The sequence below is a fragment of the Sesamum indicum genome, linkage group LG3, assembly GCF_000512975.1.
Source record: "Sesamum indicum cultivar Zhongzhi No. 13 linkage group LG3, S_indicum_v1.0, whole genome shotgun sequence".
NCBI lineage: Eukaryota > Viridiplantae > Streptophyta > Magnoliopsida > Lamiales > Pedaliaceae > Sesamum > Sesamum indicum.
In genome coordinates this window covers 874,727-894,454 of record NC_026147.1, presented here as the reverse complement: position 1 = coordinate 894,454, position 19,728 = coordinate 874,727, and the positions used below count along the sequence as shown (strand labels likewise).

The 19,728-nt window shown below is 33.6% G+C and overlaps 4 protein-coding genes across 5 annotated transcripts; 1 reads left to right on the top strand and 3 right to left on the bottom strand.

Annotated features, from left to right (window-relative positions):
- On the bottom strand, positions 2,677–3,183 carry LOC105156906 (monothiol glutaredoxin-S10). The gene has a single exon (XM_011073166.2). It carries the CDS (start codon positions 3,129–3,131, stop codon positions 2,823–2,825), a length of 309 nt encoding a protein of 102 aa, XP_011071468.1. The 5' UTR covers positions 3,132–3,183; the 3' UTR covers positions 2,677–2,822.
- On the bottom strand, positions 4,627–5,439 carry LOC105156905 (monothiol glutaredoxin-S10-like). The gene has a single exon (XM_011073165.2). The coding sequence runs from the start codon at positions 5,185–5,187 to the stop codon at positions 4,879–4,881; it is 309 nt and encodes a 102-aa protein (XP_011071467.1). The 5' UTR covers positions 5,188–5,439; the 3' UTR covers positions 4,627–4,878.
- Positions 11,012–11,607, top strand: LOC105156904 (monothiol glutaredoxin-S5-like). Its single transcript, XM_011073164.2, has one exon. It carries the CDS (start codon positions 11,111–11,113, stop codon positions 11,417–11,419), a length of 309 nt encoding a protein of 102 aa, XP_011071466.1. The 5' UTR covers positions 11,012–11,110; the 3' UTR covers positions 11,420–11,607.
- LOC105156903 (zinc finger CCCH domain-containing protein 34) lies at positions 12,441–18,403 on the bottom strand. 2 transcript variants are annotated; one of them, XM_011073163.2, is made up of 8 exons: positions 18,039–18,403; positions 17,791–17,924; positions 17,171–17,236; positions 15,388–15,507; positions 14,921–15,277; positions 14,518–14,829; positions 13,060–13,450; positions 12,441–12,613 (listed from the first exon to the last, which is right to left on the bottom strand). In XM_011073163.2, exons 1-7 carry the CDS (start codon positions 18,130–18,132, stop codon positions 13,067–13,069), a joined length of 1,467 nt encoding a protein of 488 aa, XP_011071465.1. In that variant the 5' UTR covers positions 18,133–18,403; the 3' UTR covers positions 12,441–12,613; positions 13,060–13,066. The 2 variants fall into 2 exon arrangements, with proteins under 2 accessions (XP_011071465.1, XP_011071464.1); XM_011073162.2 differs by having other exon boundaries at positions 12,441–13,450.

Sequence of the window (19,728 nt, the reverse complement as noted above, 5' to 3'; positions counted from 1 at the left end):
AGTATTATCGATACAACAAAGATTGGTGCAATGGTGTCACAAATTGCAGTTTGTGGGTGAAAAGTGCTTTTTCTTTAAATACTAGCCATTGTGGCACGTCGCTCCTACGTGCGTATATAAATAATTTTTCACGCTTTAAAACATATTATAAATAAGAGTAAAATATATATTATATTATATTAATAAAATAATAATAATAATAATAATTTATCAATTAATGTAAATTTTGAAAAGTTGAATAAGTTAGTTATTTTATCATGAAGGGCATCTTTTACTTCATAAAAAATTAGTGCGGTGATGCCATTAATCTTCGTTTGTGAGTGTGGAGGGACTTTTCTTTTTATAATAGTATAGATTGAACCCTTTTTTATATATTATTACTATTATTTTAAACATAATTTTTATCATTAATTAGCTTAATCCCTTGAACTAATCTCATATTTGCTCTAAAAAAAATCTAAAGTACATCTTGCTCTTGCATGTTCTTCCATCTAAAAGAATGGCATAATCTACATCATAAATTGACAATAATCTTTTTATTAGGCCAAAAGGTAACATGTTCATTCTCATGTGTTTTTCATATTATTAAGCACTCACTTGTTTTCTCTTCATTATATTACTCAACCTACTCAATTTTTTAAGTAATTTTCATTTATTCTTGTTGGACTTCTAAGCTAAAATTGTTATTACTTTAAGCATCATAGTAATAACGTTTATTTTGCAAGTTAGTCTTCCAAATTTTAGAATTCTCAATTACTAACGCCCAGTATGCATTACTATTTATAAATTATCTATTGTAAATTACTTGTTCTGCATATATATAGTAGATGGTCTTTTTAAGCGAATCATTACTTGTGAACTGGGTCGAGGTTGGTGATGGTCTGACAAATATATATCAGATGGAGTACACTTGAGGTTCTCGAGATTAATAATGGGGTTGGCCTACAACACAAATGATTAAGCTTATTCGGGAGACCCTCAACTAAAAATTTTCAAAATCCAATAAAAAACACATCTATCAAGTGACTTTATGATTCTGGAGGGGTAAAAATTAACCCCCATAAAATTCCCATTAGGAAACACGAGCGGTTAATGGAAGGAATGAGTTTCTTAAGCATGAAAACAAGCATATATGGGCAGCTAAAGTTGTGTGTATTAAGCTATCTTGTAGCCTATTTCACTATATATCACAAGAGAGTATTCAGCCTATTTCCTTATCACGGGTTCTTTTGCTTTTTTCTGGCATTTAACCCCAATCTATTTAAGTGATGAAAGAATCCATCTTTGTACATGATGGGGCCCTGAGAGTAGTCAGCATATTCTTCAAAGACATTTTAAATTGTCTTTTGGATACAAGAACTGTAAAGCCCAAATTCAAAAGCCATGCACATATACATATATGACTCCCCAAGAGTCTTGAAAGGTCACATACATACATGCATATATATATATATGTATATATATTCTGAGTTATCTGAGAATATATTCATTCATTTTCACTCACTGAAATGGACAGTACTGCACTATCATGACATCATCGATCTTGCAGAATAACTTTAGTTGAAGCCACGTACGAGTTTGTCGAATTTTCACAGCATGTTGTTCTTGTGCATTCATCTATCTGGATAGCTCAGAATCTTCAGGTTTTAGCATGATTGACAAACAGTTTCTCTGGGACCATGTGGGCTGATTGTCCACTGCTTCAACCCTCACTTTTTCAGTGATTTTGTTAGTTTCATGTCACGAATCGAATCCGTTTTATGCATTTATCTCAAGTGTTCAACACTCGTGTCATCTTTGGCTTAACCGGTTACTCGGGATGGAATGTGCTTCTGTTGGTTATTTGTGTATCTGAGATGTTTGTAGCCAAATAATACGACAGCCGAAAATTGGTATTAGTTTGCTAATTGTGTGCTATTCGACTTGGGGGGACTTATACCGACTTTTGTGCAATGTACTTAGACTTGATGATGCTATACTGACGGAATCAGGGCTTGCGCCGGCTGCTTATGTGTCTAATATGTCTGCAGCTAAACAGAAAAAGGTCTGAGAATATCGTAGCGAAAATGGCGAGGTTTATTAATTGTGTGCTATTCGAATTGGGGGGACTTCTACCGAATTTTGTTCAATGTACTTAGACCTTGATGGTGCTATACTGACGGAATCAGGGCTTGCGCTGGTTGCTTATGTGTCTAATATGTCTGCAGCTAAACAGAAAAAAGGTCTGAAAATATGGTAGCGAAAATGGCGAGGTTTACTAATTGTGTGTGCTTTTTCGACTTGGGAGGACTGCTGCCGACTTGTGTGGAATGTAGTTAGACCTTGATGGTGCTATGCTGACGGAATCAGTGCTTGCGCTGGTTGCTTATGTACCTGATGTGTTTGCAGCTAAAACAGAAAAAGTCTGAAAATGGCGTAGCGGAGATGGCAAGGGTTGCCAACTGTGTGCACTTGGACTAGTTTGTCCCTACTGCTGGACCAGAGCACATTTTGAGTAGGTTAGTCCAATTACTTGTTAATCTAAGTTTTTTAGTAAAATCAACTGTCACCTTAAAGTATCAAAAACAAAAGCTGATTTTCAGACGATGTTGTTCAAACTTTGTCCATGAAGATTTCAATGAAAGCTACTGAAAAGTTGTTGTTCTGGCTAAAAGAGAAAACTAAGACAAAAACTACTACAAGTACAAGAAAAGACTCCATTCATATCCTCCATACACTATGTCTGAACAAACCGAGCCTGTCCAAGAAAAATCAGTACAATTGATCATTTGGCTTTACATTCAGTTAAAGTCTTTATGATTCCTATGTAACTTTGAGTTCTACTAAAGCCATAATGCTCCGGCATCTTTGAGCATCTTCTTGAGAGAGCCGTTGAGCTGGAGAGTCATGACGGTGTTGGCAGAGCCCACAAGCTTCCCACCGATGAACACTGCTGGGACGGCAGGGCTGCAGCCTAACTTCGTCAGAGCCCACTCGATGTCCTTCCCTCTTGAATCCTCATCAATCTCATGCACCAACGGGCTAACACCTTGCTCGTAAAATAGTCTCTTGATGGCATGGCACATGCAGCATGAACTCTTGCTGAATATCACCACAGCCTTCTGAGACACAATTTTCGCTACGCGATCCATCAACTAATTTAGCTTGCTTTGTCGAGTTCTTGATGATTAAGGGCTCCTGAAGAGGTTGTATTTATAGAGAGAAGCTTATAAGAATTGTTTAAACTTGAAAAGTGAAAAAAGGGGTGAATAAGAAAAAGATAGAAGTTCTTTGAGATATATTTGGATAGATGCTGTGAAATATGAATTTCTGCCTTGTCTGAAATGACATCTGTGGTTTATAACATGTTATTACATAGAATATCTGAGGCTAAATATGCAGATAAGTAATAAAGCAGATTCACTTGTAAATTTTTTTAACGATATAATGACAGTACGGCAACTGGTTTTTTCATCGATCTTTACATGTGGATACAGGGCGTGTTACGTGCTACCTCATGATTGTTTGAGTTGATGAGAGAGGAATGTCAACTTTGATATTGGAAGAAAATGATAGACGAGAATCTGATAAAAGTTCGGACATAGTGAAGTTGCATCAGCTGACGGTGAAACGCAGCAAAAATTATGCTTTAGGACAGTGATGCTTATAAGATGGGATCCCTTTGCATGTTGGATTAGATGGAACATCCTGAAACATGTGTCCAGAAAATTCTAAGTATTGGACCACAGATGTGTCTGAGAAGCAGCTATGATAAGTGCATACATCATAGAAGAAATCCTCACGTTTTTATGTTTAACAGAAAGTTTTGCTGCTATTAATGATGTCAAACCTTACATGACGCCAACCCCCCACCCAACCCCACCTCCCCAATCTTGAAAAGTTCAGTTCGGTTAACAGAGAGATTGACAACAAGAAGAATCACATTTTGAAGAACACCGGCCTAACCGAAGATGCAGAGCTGAAAAAGACACTAAAATTCAGTTGTGGGCTGGTCTTATCCACATGAAATGTAATTCGATTTCAATTATATGTCAACAGATGAGGAAAGTTGACAAAAGTTGTGTTAGAAACTGAGAATGTATTATGTTCTTTGCCTATTCGTTTTTCCTTTCCTGTTCAAGAACTAAAAGAGAAATATCTGTATGTTCATGCATACAACCAGTGTGACTTATTCCTATGCTGACATGATTTTAAATTGGAATAACTGCATAAGGACGTTCCTGGTTTTCATCGTTTGCGTGTAAGATACTGACACTCTTTGTCCCACTTGTAGCCGCCCCATATCACTTGTCTCGAATAAATAGTCCAGTCCATAGTAGAGAATATTTGCGGAATACTAAAACTGATACAGATGGTTATTTTAGAAAACAGATAAAGTTTTCTTTTATATTTTTTCATAAAGTTCAAGACATCTAATCCACGAAATGCGATTTTCAGTTTATTCTACTAATATCAGATACTGAGATTTGTTTGATTTCATTGATGTTTGAGTATGGAAATATACGTTTGTATCAGAAACTGATACATTTGCATTAGCATACTTCAGTCACCTCATCGTATTGGTCGATATTCTTGCAATGTTGATCAGATCAAAGCAACATGTAGTCAAGAATGTAAGAAAAGAAAGAAAACTGCCTCAGATGATAGATTTCAGAATTTAAACACAAGATGTTCGTCGCTGTTCAAACAGGACAACATCAATTGAGTTAAAAGTAAGCGAAAACTTTAGTACACTTCACTCAGAAAAAGGTGAGCGAGCTCTACGGCTTATCTTGTAGCCGATACTTACATACAAAGAAAGAAGGAAAGACAAAAGAACAGACAACTCATGAAACATATGCCAAGCTGTCCTTATTTGAGCTTCACTTCTGTTGTTCTTCAAAGCCACAGAGCACCAGCATCTTTAAGCATCTTCTTGAGTGATCCATCAAGGTGAAGAGTCAAAATGTTGTTAGCAGAGCCCACGAACTTTCCACCAATAAAAACGGCTGGAACGGTCGGACTGCAGCCAAGCCTCATGAGGGCTCGTTCCGTTTCCCTCCCGTTGGGCTGCTCGTCTATCTCATACACCATAGGGCTCACCCCTTGCTCGTAGAACAGCCTCTTGATCGCATGGCACATGCAGCACGTGCTCTTGCTGAATATCACGACCGCCTTCTGCGAAGCCAGCTTCATTACCGTCTCCATATATACTATAACGAGAAAAACGTATGTGACTTAAGCTGTTGAGATTGAGACAGACAATATAGGGAACTGCGAAAACCGATGTATGTCGATGGTGTTTGAGGTTCTTGTCTTGGTGATATTTATAGGTTGAAAATGAAGATGGTGATATGGACATTTGAATTGTTTAATGTGGAGATTGATGCTTGAGAGAAAAAAGGTCAAAATTCCTTGAGATCAAGAATAGATGCTGTCATGCTCTGTATAGGTTATGCTGAATGGATTAGTAGGTTGATGTAAGAAATGTTGAGATGGGATTTTGAGGTTGTTTTCTCATAGCAATCTGTTTGCTGATAGACATGAGATGGTGTGTCCTAAAGATTAAGGGAGAGCTATGCAAGAGAAAATGTAAGGATTATGGGCTTTTGCACAGAACAAGGTGTTGCTGCTAAAAGAGATTCCAGCTGCAAAAGTGGAGAACTGTTTGACTTCATGCAATGTTCTGGACAAACCACTACTGGAAAATTCTAATCCAGACCCGGGTTCGCGGAATTTTGAACCAATTATGTAATAAGTGTAATATATTGTGATGTGATTGATGTATACTTTAGAAAAAGTGATACTTGCTCTGTGATTGATTATTCGACCAAAACTTATTTGGGTAAAAATTCCCATCATGGTTCATGTAGTTCAACTTAGAGCATGTGTGGCTAAACTTATTTAAAAAACTTTATAAACTCATACATCTTATAAATCTAGAGCTTATAAGATGTCAAATCTTATTTTAAAAATTAGTTAGCAAAGTGTCCGGATAAATTAAGATAATGAAGCTTACAAGATGATACTAATAGTAAATTTTAATTAGCTTGAAGGAATTGGTATCTTAAATTAAGTTAGGAATTTTCCTATCTTTTTTAAGAAAACTTATAAGCTCATAACATCTTATTTTTGGAGCTTATAAACTCTTTTTCTAAGAAAATAAAATTAAAAAGAATACTTTGTAATATTTTATAAGCTCTCGAATATCTTATAAAATTCTTTAAATAACTTATCAGCTTACCCGAACACCTCTTAATTGAAAAGGGTATGCATGAAACACATTATACAAATTTTTAGCCATGTTTGGAGCGTTTTTAGATTGTTTTTAACAATTTAAAATGGCCTAAAACGTTCGAGATGGGATTTTTGGTTGGTCTCGAGCATTGGCACCTAACCTTACGATGCAGATCATCCAAATTATACAGAGTGCTCCTTCCGTTCGAACCAGGGTATGAACTTCGAAATCAAATTTTGCCTCATGAGGATAGATAGTGAAATTCAACGTAAATTCAATTTTAAGAGTCAGTCGTGGGATCTGAACGACCATCAGAACTCCTCTCTCCTCGAGAATCCACACATCCCTTAGCATAAGAAGTATAATACTCTATTCTATTACCTATATTTTGTATACACATAAAAATTAGATAATATTCTATATGATTTGGCTTTTTACAATAATTTTTAATTCCCCCACTCCAAAAATAATACTAAGTGCATTTTCATGACATTTAAAGTACACAAACCCTATTTATGGTCCTATAGGATCCAATGGGCCTATGTCATAACAACATAAAATGGTGGGCTTGGGCCTATAGTGTATTAATATTCATTAATCAAATTCATTTTCTTTTTTTTTTATAAGAATTTTTTTTCTCAATTATTACTTTAAAAAGTAAATAGATGTAGGAAAACCCCATTAAAAATTAAACTAAAAAAAAATGAAATTATTGCATATGAAGATAATGAATTAAATATTGATAAGTCAAGCTCCAATGCGTTTTAATTAAATTAAATAGCGATTTGTTTGTTCAAATGAGAGGAAAGGGGAAGCGAAAGGGAGAGGTGAAGTGAAAAGGTAAGGAGGAGGAAATAATAATAATTTTTCTTCAAATTGTTTGATAGAATTAAAAGGGGAATAAATTTCAAATACTACTCCTTATTTGGTACGAGAGAAACAGATTGAGAAGGAAATACTAATTTTTATAATTTTACCCATTTCTCTTCATTTTGCTCTAAAAAATAAACAAGTTGTATTATATTAAAACAATTTTAGTATATAAAAAATTTAAAAACCGTATTAGTAAAAATAATCATCAAACAAGAACAAAAATATTTTTTATTAATAAATATATTCATAAAAAATGAGTATTAAAACTATTCAATTTAAACAAAATAAAAATTAATACCAATGACTTCAAATAAAGAATTCGAATCTAAATAAAATATATAATTTTTTAAACTTTTTGGGCTTATTCTTTCCACCCAATGTTAGCGAAATACAGAATTGAACTTTAAAGGGTTTTATATACATCCAGTTTTATTTTCTTTCCAACTATTATTTCCGACCAAACACCAATCTTTTTCTTATATGTTCATTCTTATTTTTATTTTTCTTATACAGCCACTTTTCCAACCAAAAAAATCATAAGAGTCTAGCTCTATTTGATAGTTTATAATCACATATTTGTTATTTTTTCAATAATCGAATAGAATTCAAATTGAGTCGGATTATTTAGTAAACAAAAAACTTGATTCAAGTTTAATTTCAATAAATTTAATAGATCGAGCTAAATAATCGAATAATTTAATTTATTTTTCAGGTCGACTCCAGTATACCGAGTAACTCATGGATGGCCATGTTTCAATGCTAAAAAAGGTGAAAGAAAAGTTTTATTTTAATGCTGATTTTAATGCCATCTGATCAAAAAAGAATCATATAATTTTCCCAAAATCTTGAAAATCATTATTATAATAATCGAAGCTAAAATAGCTAAACTTTCTATTTCAAGAAAGCATAAGACACATATAAATTCAGGATTTATTCACTTGCCAATTATGCCATATTACCAATACAATCTTTTTCTTTTTTATTTTTTTTTGTTTATAAAAAGAAGGGATAATTACACCGTCTTCTTCTGAGTTTTGGTATAATTATACATAAATTTCTTATGATTTAAAATATTATATCTAATACCCCTGATGTAATTATTTCTGTCCCAATAAATAGATTTATTCGTTAGTCAAAATTCATCAAATTTGCTTATATTAACAAAAAAAAATGAATGAAAATTCATATTTAGCCCGATTGACTTATTTCTAACTTATTGCAGGTCAAATAAATCTTTTCTGGCCAAACTACCCTTATAAGAGTGAAGATATACCTCCTCACATACATTAGCATGTCAAGATGTATAAGAGTAGTCTAATTAAAAATAATTTGTTAGTCAGTAATAAGTCAGTTGAGGCAAAATGTGAGTTTTATTCAACTTTTTGCTAATATCATTAAATTTAGTGAATTTTGGCTAACAGAGGGATTTATTTGTAAAATAAAAATAAACGTCAGGAGTACTAAATGTATTTTTTTCAAACCACATGGTGTCTACGTGTAATTGCACAAAACTTCAGAGGAGACGGTCTAATTATTCCTAAAAATAAAAAGGCAGAGGTGGCACCTCCCAAACGAAAACTGTGTCAGCATCATGTTTACCAACAAAGATTATGCCTGCATCATGTGTGTCGATCAAGATCTCTACAGCTAACTTACTATTGCCAACAATCAAAAAGTTTAACTACATAGGATCAACACACATGTCAAAAAGTACATTTAATCCCACCAAACATTTTAGTACAATTCAAAATCACAATGTGAGTGTTTCAATATTTAACCTTAACCACTGGATCACAATGATCGGTGATCTTAGCAATACAACTACTTTATTTATTTGTTTATTTATTCATTGATTTTCACCTAAATGTAATTTTCCACTAACCCATTCCTTAAAAATATGTTATAGCTTTTTCTATAATTAATCTAAAAAAATATATTTTTTAAGCATATAATTTATTTTAATTTTTGTATTACACTTAATAATTGCAAAATTACATCTTTTCTAAATCAAATTTAGTGGAATCCAACCAATCAAATTTGAAGAATTCTCCTTTATCTATTGTTGCTTGAGATCGATTCATACTATAATTATTTCAAGTGAATTTTAATAAAAAGATCACACGTCAATTATTTATACTAAAATACATGTATAATTATGTATCACCGTAAATTCAATTTTACCTCTAAAAAAACCTTTTAAGGATATTAGGCTCAGATATAAAATTGGGACATACTCTGCATTGTTATGTGATTAACTCGATCGGATCAGACGTAATATAAATGAGAGTTTCTCCCAATATTATAAATTTAATACTTCTAAAAAAGAAAAAAAAATCTCTATCCCCATCGCCACCACCTTTTCCATTGTTCTCCTTTGGAGAATTTGATGCGAATTTTTGTTTTGGAAAAGAGGAAAGAAGGAAAAAAAAAGATAAAATAAAATAAAATAATTATTCTTATTATTAGTTTTGGATAAATCCAACTTTTATCTCCAACACATCAGATTCTTCCTCAAAAAAAAAAAAAAAAAAAGGTTATATGGACCACATAATTATTTTATGTCATACTAAATATTTAATAATAAGTTAATTGCTTAGAACCCAAAAACAACAAAAAAAAAAAGATACTGGAAATTTTTGGGAAGTCGTACCAAGAACACCTCTCTTAATTTGTTTGTATTTTTATTTTATTTATGACATAATAGAATAATATTTTAATAATATTAATTATATACTCACGATCGTAATCATTTATGTATAAATTGTAGTTTTGGGATAAAAACGACGAGTATTGTATTATCACACCAACATCAATAAACTAACAAATACATCCATCCGATTAACAGATTTATAATATAATGAACTGATATTACAATAAATTCACATATGATCGATATCCATCTATTATAATAAACTCATATTAAATTAGACAAATATCCACACATCTAATAAGATTCGAACTTATAATTTCGATCTTATTTATTGATCTCAACCTTAACCATTAGATTATGACATCATTGATGTGGTTTAAGGTTTACTTAACATTAATAATAATATAAACGTAGTGACTTAGAATATATAATATACACTATAAATATTATATATATATATATATATAGTTCATATATGCAGAGATTCGTTATTGTGCGATGGCTCATTTCCCATGCAATGTTACGCATCAATCACTTTCAGTCAAATTAATGTTCTCCTAATATTTAGTATAGTTATATGTATATTTTTTTTATAATTTAAAAAATTATATATAGCACTATTTGTTTTCGTCTAACAAATAAGTTTCTTCATTAGTCAAAATTCACTGAATTTGTTAATATCAACAGAAAAATTAAAAGTAAATCTATATTTAATTACCCACAATTGACTTATTATTGATTTATTGTAAGTTAAAATAAATTTGTTTATAACCAAGTTACCCCATTCGTATTCATGTGTTAATGTACGTGGGGAGGTATAACTTCACCATTATAAGGGTAATATAGTCGAAAAAAATTATTTGACTCGCAATAAGTCAGTAATCAGTCAGTCAGGAGTAAACATACATTTTTTTTCTTTTTTTTTATTATATCAACAAATTCATTGAATTTTAAGTAAGGAAAAAATATATTTATTAGAGAGAAGCAAATCTTAAAAATGCCAAATATTATTTTTCAAATTACAGATACTTTTACGTGTAATAATTATCCCGTTTTACAAACAATCACCAATATAAATATCGCAACATTCTTACTCCCTCCAAACGACATCCTCAATCCACTTTCCTTTTGTGCATTTGAGTTGACGTATAAGTGCCTATGTAAGTCACCTATATATATATCCTTATCTGGAGTAGGGATGGAATCGAAATCCTCAAGACTATTTGTTGAATAAAAAAGAAACTACTTTTCTATATAAATGTCTCCATGCAATCCCCATTAGCAAATCATCACAACATATATGCTCATCGGTTACAAGAACACTACTTAAGCTGCTACCCTCTCATCGACAATAGATTTCCAAAGCATAAATGGAGGGAATAAGCGATATGGTGTCCAACAATCCGGTGGTGATCTTTAGCAAGACCTCATGCTGCATAAGTCACACTATTAGGTCACTCTTTAGTGACTTTGGGGTCAATCCGACGGTGTATGAGCTCGATGGGGTTGCTAGAGGCCGGGAAATCGAGCAGGCGCTCTCCCGGCTCGGCTGCAACCCCACTGTCCCGGCGGTGTTCATTGGTGGTGAGTTTGTCGGAGGGGCGAACGAGGTCATGAGCCTTCACCTCAGTGGCTCTTTAAAGCCCATGCTCAGAAACGCCGGTGCCTTGTGGCTCTAACATAGTTGTAGCAATCGCACGGTGTGTGATACGAGTGAGTGAAAATACAGTTCTGGTGCATGGATTTCCAAACAGTGCTATGTAGTTAAATAATGAGTGCTTGAGCCTTACTTGGAGAAGCTGAGAAGTATATGTTTTCGGTTAATTATAAAAACTTTGGGACTATGATCATGTCAGATATTGCTCCTTCTTCTTTTCTCTTCTTTTCCTTTTTATAATTTCTTAATTACTCATATAATTAGTTTTTGATTTATTAACAACTCACTAAAATTTGATTCAAATTAAGTAGCTCTTGTTACGGAATTACAATTTCCCACAAAGAAGTTCTAGAATTTCACTTACATCCCCTTCAAAAATTCACCACTTACACCTGACTTCATTTCGTTAGGATTTTGACGAAAAATACTAATATCAGCAAAAGAATTACATAAATTTTAATTGTCCCCTCCGTGTATATATATTATATTTATTCCCTTACAAGTACAAAGACATACATGCGAATGTTAAATAAAGAGTAAAATTAAAACTTTATATAATCTTTTTATTGATATCAACATTTTCTGTCCAACCACTAATAGAAGGATAAGGTGTAAGTGTAATTTTGAATGTTTTTTGAGAAAATGTAATTTCACAATTTTTGGGGGAGTCCAAGTGTAATTAACCCTTTTCTTGTTATTCTTTTTTTGTTTGTGTTGGAGTTCTGATGAGTATCTGCTTCACTTTTCACTAATAATGCTGAATATGAGTTAGACAAGGAATGAATATATGTTGTAAAAATGTGAATGTCAGAACAAATTTCTGTCATCAATCCACACTGCCTGTACTGCAACCAAAGATTACCTTGCACAATACAAAAGCAGCTCCCAAAGCAAATACAGATGGAAAAACATGAGACCGAAGCATATGATTTTACAAACAATATTCAGCTTTAAGTCAAAAATCAGAAGCACATCCAATCATGAAGAGATACCCATTTCGAATATAAATGAATTAAACAATAATAATTGATAAATAAAATAGCTTCTCCAAATTCTTTCTTGTATTTAAGATAATCATTTATGAAAAGAAGCATTTGGACATTGACAACACAACTACATATCTTACATAGAAAGGCAGAAATAAATTGCCTTGTAATTCTCCGTGTTCATCGATCTTCCAGAATGAAGCCCCCAAGACAAAAAAGGGGAACACCACCTTCACATAAATTCATTCCCTAGTCAAGTTTATGTTCTTAACAATGAAGGAATGAAAAAGGGGTGTAAATACAGTTAAATCCGGGTGGAGAATGGTGAGAATGTATCTTTTTCGTTCCGAAAAAGACAGCATAAATAGAGATAACTTGGATCCAAAATTTGAGTGGTGATGCAAATTACCTACACGGGAGGATGTGGTTTGAGTTCTTGTTATTCAAAGATGAGGTGAAAAGCTAAATGAGGTTTTGCAAGATCATTTGAGGGGTATGCATGACTTATTCAAAAACGGAAAATGATTGCCATATGATGGCATTATGAACAGGGACGGAATCACTACAATGTATTGGATCTGAATGGCTGAAGATTATCGTGGAGGATTTTTGCACCAAAAGACTAAAGTTTGGTTTAGAGGAAGTTGCGCGACAGAGTTAATGGAACGAGTCGAACCTTTCATTCAGCTTGATGTGTGAACATCACCTCCACGACTCGTGCTACTGACACCAGCTGAACCCTGCCCAGAATGCTGAACACCTGATTGAGGAGCAGACCCACTTTTCGAGAATATTGAACCAACTGAAGCACTTGAACTGTTCATAGACGACATGTGTGGTGCGTCTTTGCTGAGTCCTGAAAGAAGTTCAGGCCTCAAGTCCGATGAAGACGATGATGGAGCCAAAGTTGCATTTGTAGATCCCACAGGGTAAGGAGCTACAGGCATGTCAGTCAGAGAAGATGCAGATGGACTGTAACTCAAAGTTCTCATTGGATGGTCAAATTTGCATGAGGGTCCAAATTTGCATACGCCATTTTGAGCATAGTGAGAGCAAAGAGGTGCACCCTGGAAAACAACGGAAGAAACTTTAAGAAAGATAGGCATATATCTCAACTATATACAATGTGACAGGCACAACCAAAAGCAACCACAAATCCGGAACTTGGTATCCAAGAGAAACAATAGTATCAGGCATAAAACAAGTGCAGCATAGGTTACAAGTTGCTGAATTATTTGCTTCATATTTATACCCCAACATAATGTTAGGCAGCACTCAATATTTCAGACCTGTGCTACTGTGCATCAGCAGAAAAGTCTGGAGTCATCAGAACTATAAGCTAATCTTGCATCTTCCTGAGAGAGATCTTGGCAGTCTACAAATTAGTTTTCTTATCAATATTTGAGGCTTGAAGTTTGTTCCTACTTGCTTTCTATGTAAAAGTTACAATTCTATGAACCAACAACCTTCAAAACACACCAAAATTCATATGCCTTAACGTCCAAAATCAGTGGTGGTTTACAATACAGTGGGAGCATCTATATGCAGATTCAGGTTTTCAGCAGCAATAGTTACTGTTAAGATACAGGTAGAATAAGTAAAGAAAACGACAAAATGTCATGTTGTACCCCCTAGGGTTCACGTCTAAGAGAAATTAATTTATAATATGCTTCACTTTCTTAGGAAATATAGAAAAAAAAAAAACTCTTGAATGAAGCACTAACCATACTCTCTCGCTAAACCAAAATGAGAAGGAAAACCAATGGTGCTAATTCAATCATGTAGGAAGTTGAAGTATACACTCATGTCATTCATTTCTCTGTCGATCAATTGCAATATTACATACAGCAAACTAGTTTCACAAAGTTATCCATTTTTAGTAGAGACACTTAACTACAATAATCAATTCAACAACAAATTGCAGAAAACAAGATTCGCAGACATATATGTTTAGAAGACATTAGTCTTCGTGTTATTGAAGGAGGTTTTAAGAATGGGTGCGCACAGGAACTCTAAGATCACGGTTGTAAGCAAGCTAGGATTATGGACACCTTGTATGCAGATAATTTATTCTTCTAATGTACAGGTAATTCAAGTTATGCTTCAAAAATAAAAAAGAGGATTGAATACTTACTGGCCGCAGTGGAAGACCCATCGGACTAAGTAAAAAATTTGATTTTGGTGCGCTCCACTCAGGTGGATGGTGATATTTACATGTAGAACCAAATTTACAATCTCCAGTCTTCAGATAATACTGACATTCTGGTTCACCAGGTCTTTCAGGAAATGGACTTTCTTTTTGGCTGCTGCTTGAGGGGCCAGCAGAAGAAGTAATGGAAATGTATGGTCCTGTGTATGCAGCTGCTGAAGGAGATAACTGTGTTATCCCGTAATTTGGGCCCCCACTGGTCTGAGTAGTTGCTGGGGCCACAGGACTAACTGGTGCCTGTACCATGTACTCTCACAGTTTAGCACACAACAGGGACATATCTGTAAGAATTTTCAGATCAAACAAACAGCTTTCCAGCTACACCTACCGGATAGGGAGTCCAACCAGGAACAGGAACAACTCCTGGAGGAAGGAGCATAGGACCATAACTTCCCGGAAAATATGAACCTGGAAGCATGGCTGGCCTAGCAACTGGCCAGTTGCCAGGAATTACCCCATATTGTTGAGAAGATTGAACAGAAGGGGACTGCACAGTCGGATAAACTGCAGCAGCAACTGCTGGAGCAGCCAAAGGCCCAGGTACAGGGACGGGAGCCAGGGTGGGGCCAGGGGCCACGGCTGGGCCTGGCACTCGTACTCCAGTTGGCTGTGGATGATGAAATTTACAGGTGACACCGAACTTGCATTGTCCTGTTTTGACATAATATGAACATTCCTTTTCTCCCTACAATAAGGATATTTATGAGACATGTGAACAGAACATTATTCTAAATAAAATCATGAACGATGCAACAGAAAATATAAAGAAGAATAAAGAATGTCAAACTGTCATACTGGTCGCAGTGGATATCCGTAAAAATTGAGCATGATTGGAGCTGAAGATCCAATTCCTTGCTTTGGATGGTGATATTTGCAGGAAGCACCAAATTTACACATGCCGGTCCTCATGTAGTACTGCAAATTCAGTTTAAAGAGCAGGTTTGTATAAAAAGCACAAGTTTTAGAAACAAAACTGTAGTCCAAAATAATAAGACAAATTGGCAGTCGCTAATAGAGTGGAAAACCAATTCAAGTGCAAATTTTAGAAGGACATTTGCTGAATTGAAAAGTCGACGATATTTCGATTCATGACAGTGTACCAAGTCATGAAGATGTAAATGCCTAATGTTAATTACTATTTAGCACGTTGTATAAATGCTTAATCCAACTCCTCACCATTTTCTCAATTTTGATACTCAAAGAAGATATCACATGACAAGATTTCAATGTGGATAGCATATCAGCATTAACATAGTTAAAAATGATAAATAGCCGCCTTGTTTATTCTGTTAACACACGTATCAGTGTTATTATCAACAATATGAAAATGTTAAATTGGACAAAACACCAAAAAACCAGATCATCACCTTTCCCTGAAGAATACAATGAAAGACATTGGCAATTTGAAAAGATTAACCAGAAGAAGCATGATTTAGTTTTCTAAATAAAGTAGATTTAAAACAATCAAACATCAGCTCATGATCAACATGAGCAGAGGTTTTCTTTGCCAAAATAGGCCACAAGTTGACCAATGTATAAGGTAATAAAACACTTTCTATGATCAGATATGAATCAACTGCAATAAATAGGTCAAAATATACTATAAAACAGATATATCATATAGAACACTAGCATAATAAATCCAAAAGAAAAAGATTTTATGTTGAGCAAAAAGAAAGATGTAGACGAGATTTCAATCAGGAAACTGTTACAAAATCTTCCATTCTTTCATCATCAAAACTGACACAATAATACAGATGTTAAATAGGAGAATAAAAGGACAACATCAGACAATAGGCAGATGAAATACTAAAACAAAATCTTGCATGTTTTGATCATAAAAGCTGACACAATAATATAGACGTAAATAGGAAAACAAAAGGGCAACATCAGATAATAAGCAGACGAAACACCAGTAATCACACAGAAATCCTCAATATCACAAAAATAAACAGGAAACATACAAATTACTTAAGAAGTATCATCTAGCAAATGCACTTTTGTAAATTTCAAGGTTTAACTGCATGGATCAAAGGTCAGCATCCCATGGACAGTTGGCAGATGTGTAAGTTAGATCACATGATTACTTCAGCATCCTTATAGACAGTAACTAGATGAATTAGTTAGATAAAATGATGTAGCAACTAGAATTTCCTCCCCATCGAGAGTTGACTAAGAGATATTGCATATTCAGCATCCACGTAACGGAAACAATCATCCAGTTTTACATACCATAGAAGCCATGACAAATAAAAAAGATAAATACATAATCAACTATCAGAAACTAACCCTTCTATAACCAAGAAGAAGAGAAAGCATGCATTAGGCAGCAAAATCTAAGAATTGCTTTTCACTTTCACAATATAAGTACTCAATGAATACATAAGGTTCGAAAGCAATATGCAGAATGACGATTTATATGTGATATATTATTTACTAATTAACATATTGCAAGGCATTTGGGCTGAAGTATTTTGACTATACACCTTGTAGATGGTAAGACATTTTCCAACTTGCATATATATGCACTGATTTTCCTAGCCCACAAAGAAAGGGAAAATAGCACGCAATTGTATACCTGACACACAGGCTGGCTAATGCGCTCCGGGTACCCACCTCCACTAGCCCGTAATGCTCCCACTGCCTGTAATCAAGTTTAAACAGCTAAATTTAGTCAATGCATGTTGCCGAAATTGTGATCATCCCAAACTGTAAACATTTTTCCTACTTCTATGTTATCAAAACCATTATAAATCTCAAAAGACTCCATTTTTACACCAATTACCATCAAATCCATATAAAACCCCCTAATTCTGTTCAATGCCTGTGGACAGATTTGGTGTAATAATGCCGAATGTAAATATTTTTTTCCCAAATTATTGCGGCTTATCAATACCATCACACACCAACTAACACAGGAAAGACTTAATTTCATGCAATTACATCCACATCCATATAAACCCTCCTAACAACTCAATGCATGCTTCAAAATATAATCATTCCCCCAATCTATTCCACTTCGATTTCATCAAACCACCGTAACCCCCAAAAAGAACAAAAAGACACTCGGTTTTCACCCAAACTAGCATCAAATCTACATGAAAACCGACTAAATTCCACTCCTCGGCCGATGATCACAGCAATCATGCCGAGAAGTCAAAAATTAAACTCCAAAGCTAAAGAAGTTGGAATTCTTACCGCACCACGGTCACGGGGATGATTGAACCGGCAGCGAGTGCCATACCCGCAGGATCCCGTCCTCAAGTAATAGATACAGTCCGGCTCATCGGGCCTCTCGGGGTACGATTCGAGGCCCAACTGCCACATAGGCTCTGCATTCACAAAATCAAACCAGAAACCAATCAACATTACCAAAATTCAAGCTGAAGTCAGTAAATTTGGCTCAAATTCAACTGAAATTCAAATGAAATTCAAATGTAACTCGCCTTCTAGCCCTGTTTCACCACCCGGGGCCGCCCATTCCGCCACCGGATCCACCGGCATCTCCTCCATTACCTGAGTCCCACTATACCTCTCCATACACGCACACACTCCAGATATATATATATATATACACAACAGTTTGTATTAAATATGCACTATACAATGATATTTACAGAGACAATATACGCGATAACAAATATATATGTACACACACACAAAAAGAAGAAGAAGAAGAAGAAGAAGAAAAACAAACACAGTTGTGCGTGATTGTGTGAGAGCGAAGGTAGTTTGATCGAGTGGGGGTCTGGTGGTTTTAGAGAGAGAGAGCGAGAGAGGAGAGAGAAAGAAGTTTAAAGTTGTTTTTCTCTTTTCAACACACACACACACACTCTCTCACCTTTTTTTATATATTTCACAGTCAGTGTGTGTTCTGTGTGTGATTTTTGTGCACTTTTTATTCAACTCTTCCCTATTTTATCCCTTTTTTTGGGTAAATTATAATATATTTATTTTTTTAATATTTTAAAATTAATTATTATTTAATAAATACCCTCGTAATAAATTATCATAGTGAAATATTTATTTGATAATTATTAATTTTTTTAAATATATTTAGAATTTTTCAAAACGATGAAATATTTAAATTACCATAAATTTTTAAAAAATTTGTTGTAATTTATTTTATTTTTTTATAAAAAATTTTTATAGAAGGAACAGATTTTATGGGCCTTTTTTTATTTATTTATTACAATTTATATTTTATTGGTGGTTTTGTTTCTTTATGTATTTTATTTTCTGTTTTGTCGGTTTTGTTACGCGCCAAATGGGGGCAGTTTGGTCCTGTCAAAAGACCATTTTGCCCTTCTTCTTTCTCTAAATATTTTTAAAGACAAATTGCAACTACCACCCTAAAATTTGATATAATTACAAATATATTCTTATTATTTAAACAAATTATAGATATTCCCATCAAATAAAAAATAATTGTGTAGCCTCTAGACGATATGTGAAAATTACTACTTTACTTTTGTTTGAATTTTTTATTTAAAAAAATATATTTGAAAAATATTAATAAAAACATGAGAGGCTGGTATAATAAATTATCCATCTAAAAATATTAGTCCATGAAAATATTTTAAAAAATTCTAAAAAATATATAAAGTATATGATTTATAATCCAAAAGGGCATTTAGGACAGTTCACTGCAAGAATTGAATGGAAACAAACGGGAGCTAACAAAATAGATTTATTGTTAGACGGACATTAAAATTAGATGGTACTCAATAATGAGGTATTTGTAATTATGTCAAATCATAGGGGAGTTAGCTATAATTTACCCTAATTTTATTTCTTTCTTTTTTTTCCGAGTAAGCGATATCTCATCGTTACATCACAAATCACAATAACAAATAACAATTAAGCAATTAAAACACACTCGATGAGTGTGCACAATTTAAATTTTTATTTTTTTATTTTATTGAGTGAGAAGGATTAAGTAAAATGAACAATTAATCAAAAATTATTTGAGTAAAATGAATAATTAATACAAAAATATTGAACTTAAAATGTGTATAAATGCTGAATTGTTAATAAAACTAATTAATAATAAATGATTTCTTTACTGAAGAAATAAGTATTAAGGACATTTTAGGCAACTTATAATTTACCAAATATAATAATTACTTTAAAATT

Excerpts from the sequence above, each read along its gene's own strand:
- LOC105156903 (XM_011073162.2), bottom strand. The coding sequence starts at position 18,132 with ATGGAGAGGTATAGTGGGACTCAGGTAATGGAGGAGATGCCGGTGGAT. Across the intron at positions 17,925-18,038 it reads TGGTGAAACAGGGCTAGAAG|AGCCTATGTGGCAGTTGGGC; the intron begins GCGAGTTACATT and ends TTGTGAATGCAG. Across the intron at positions 17,237-17,790 it reads ATCCCCGTGACCGTGGTGCG|GCAGTGGGAGCATTACGGGC; the intron begins GTAAGAATTCCA and ends ACTTGATTACAG.
- LOC105156904 (XM_011073164.2), top strand. The coding sequence starts at position 11,111 with ATGGAGGGAATAAGCGATATGGTGTCCAACAATCCGGTGGTGATCTTT.
- LOC105156906 (XM_011073166.2), bottom strand. The coding sequence starts at position 3,131 with ATGGATCGCGTAGCGAAAATTGTGTCTCAGAAGGCTGTGGTGATATTC.
- LOC105156905 (XM_011073165.2), bottom strand. The coding sequence starts at position 5,187 with ATGGAGACGGTAATGAAGCTGGCTTCGCAGAAGGCGGTCGTGATATTC.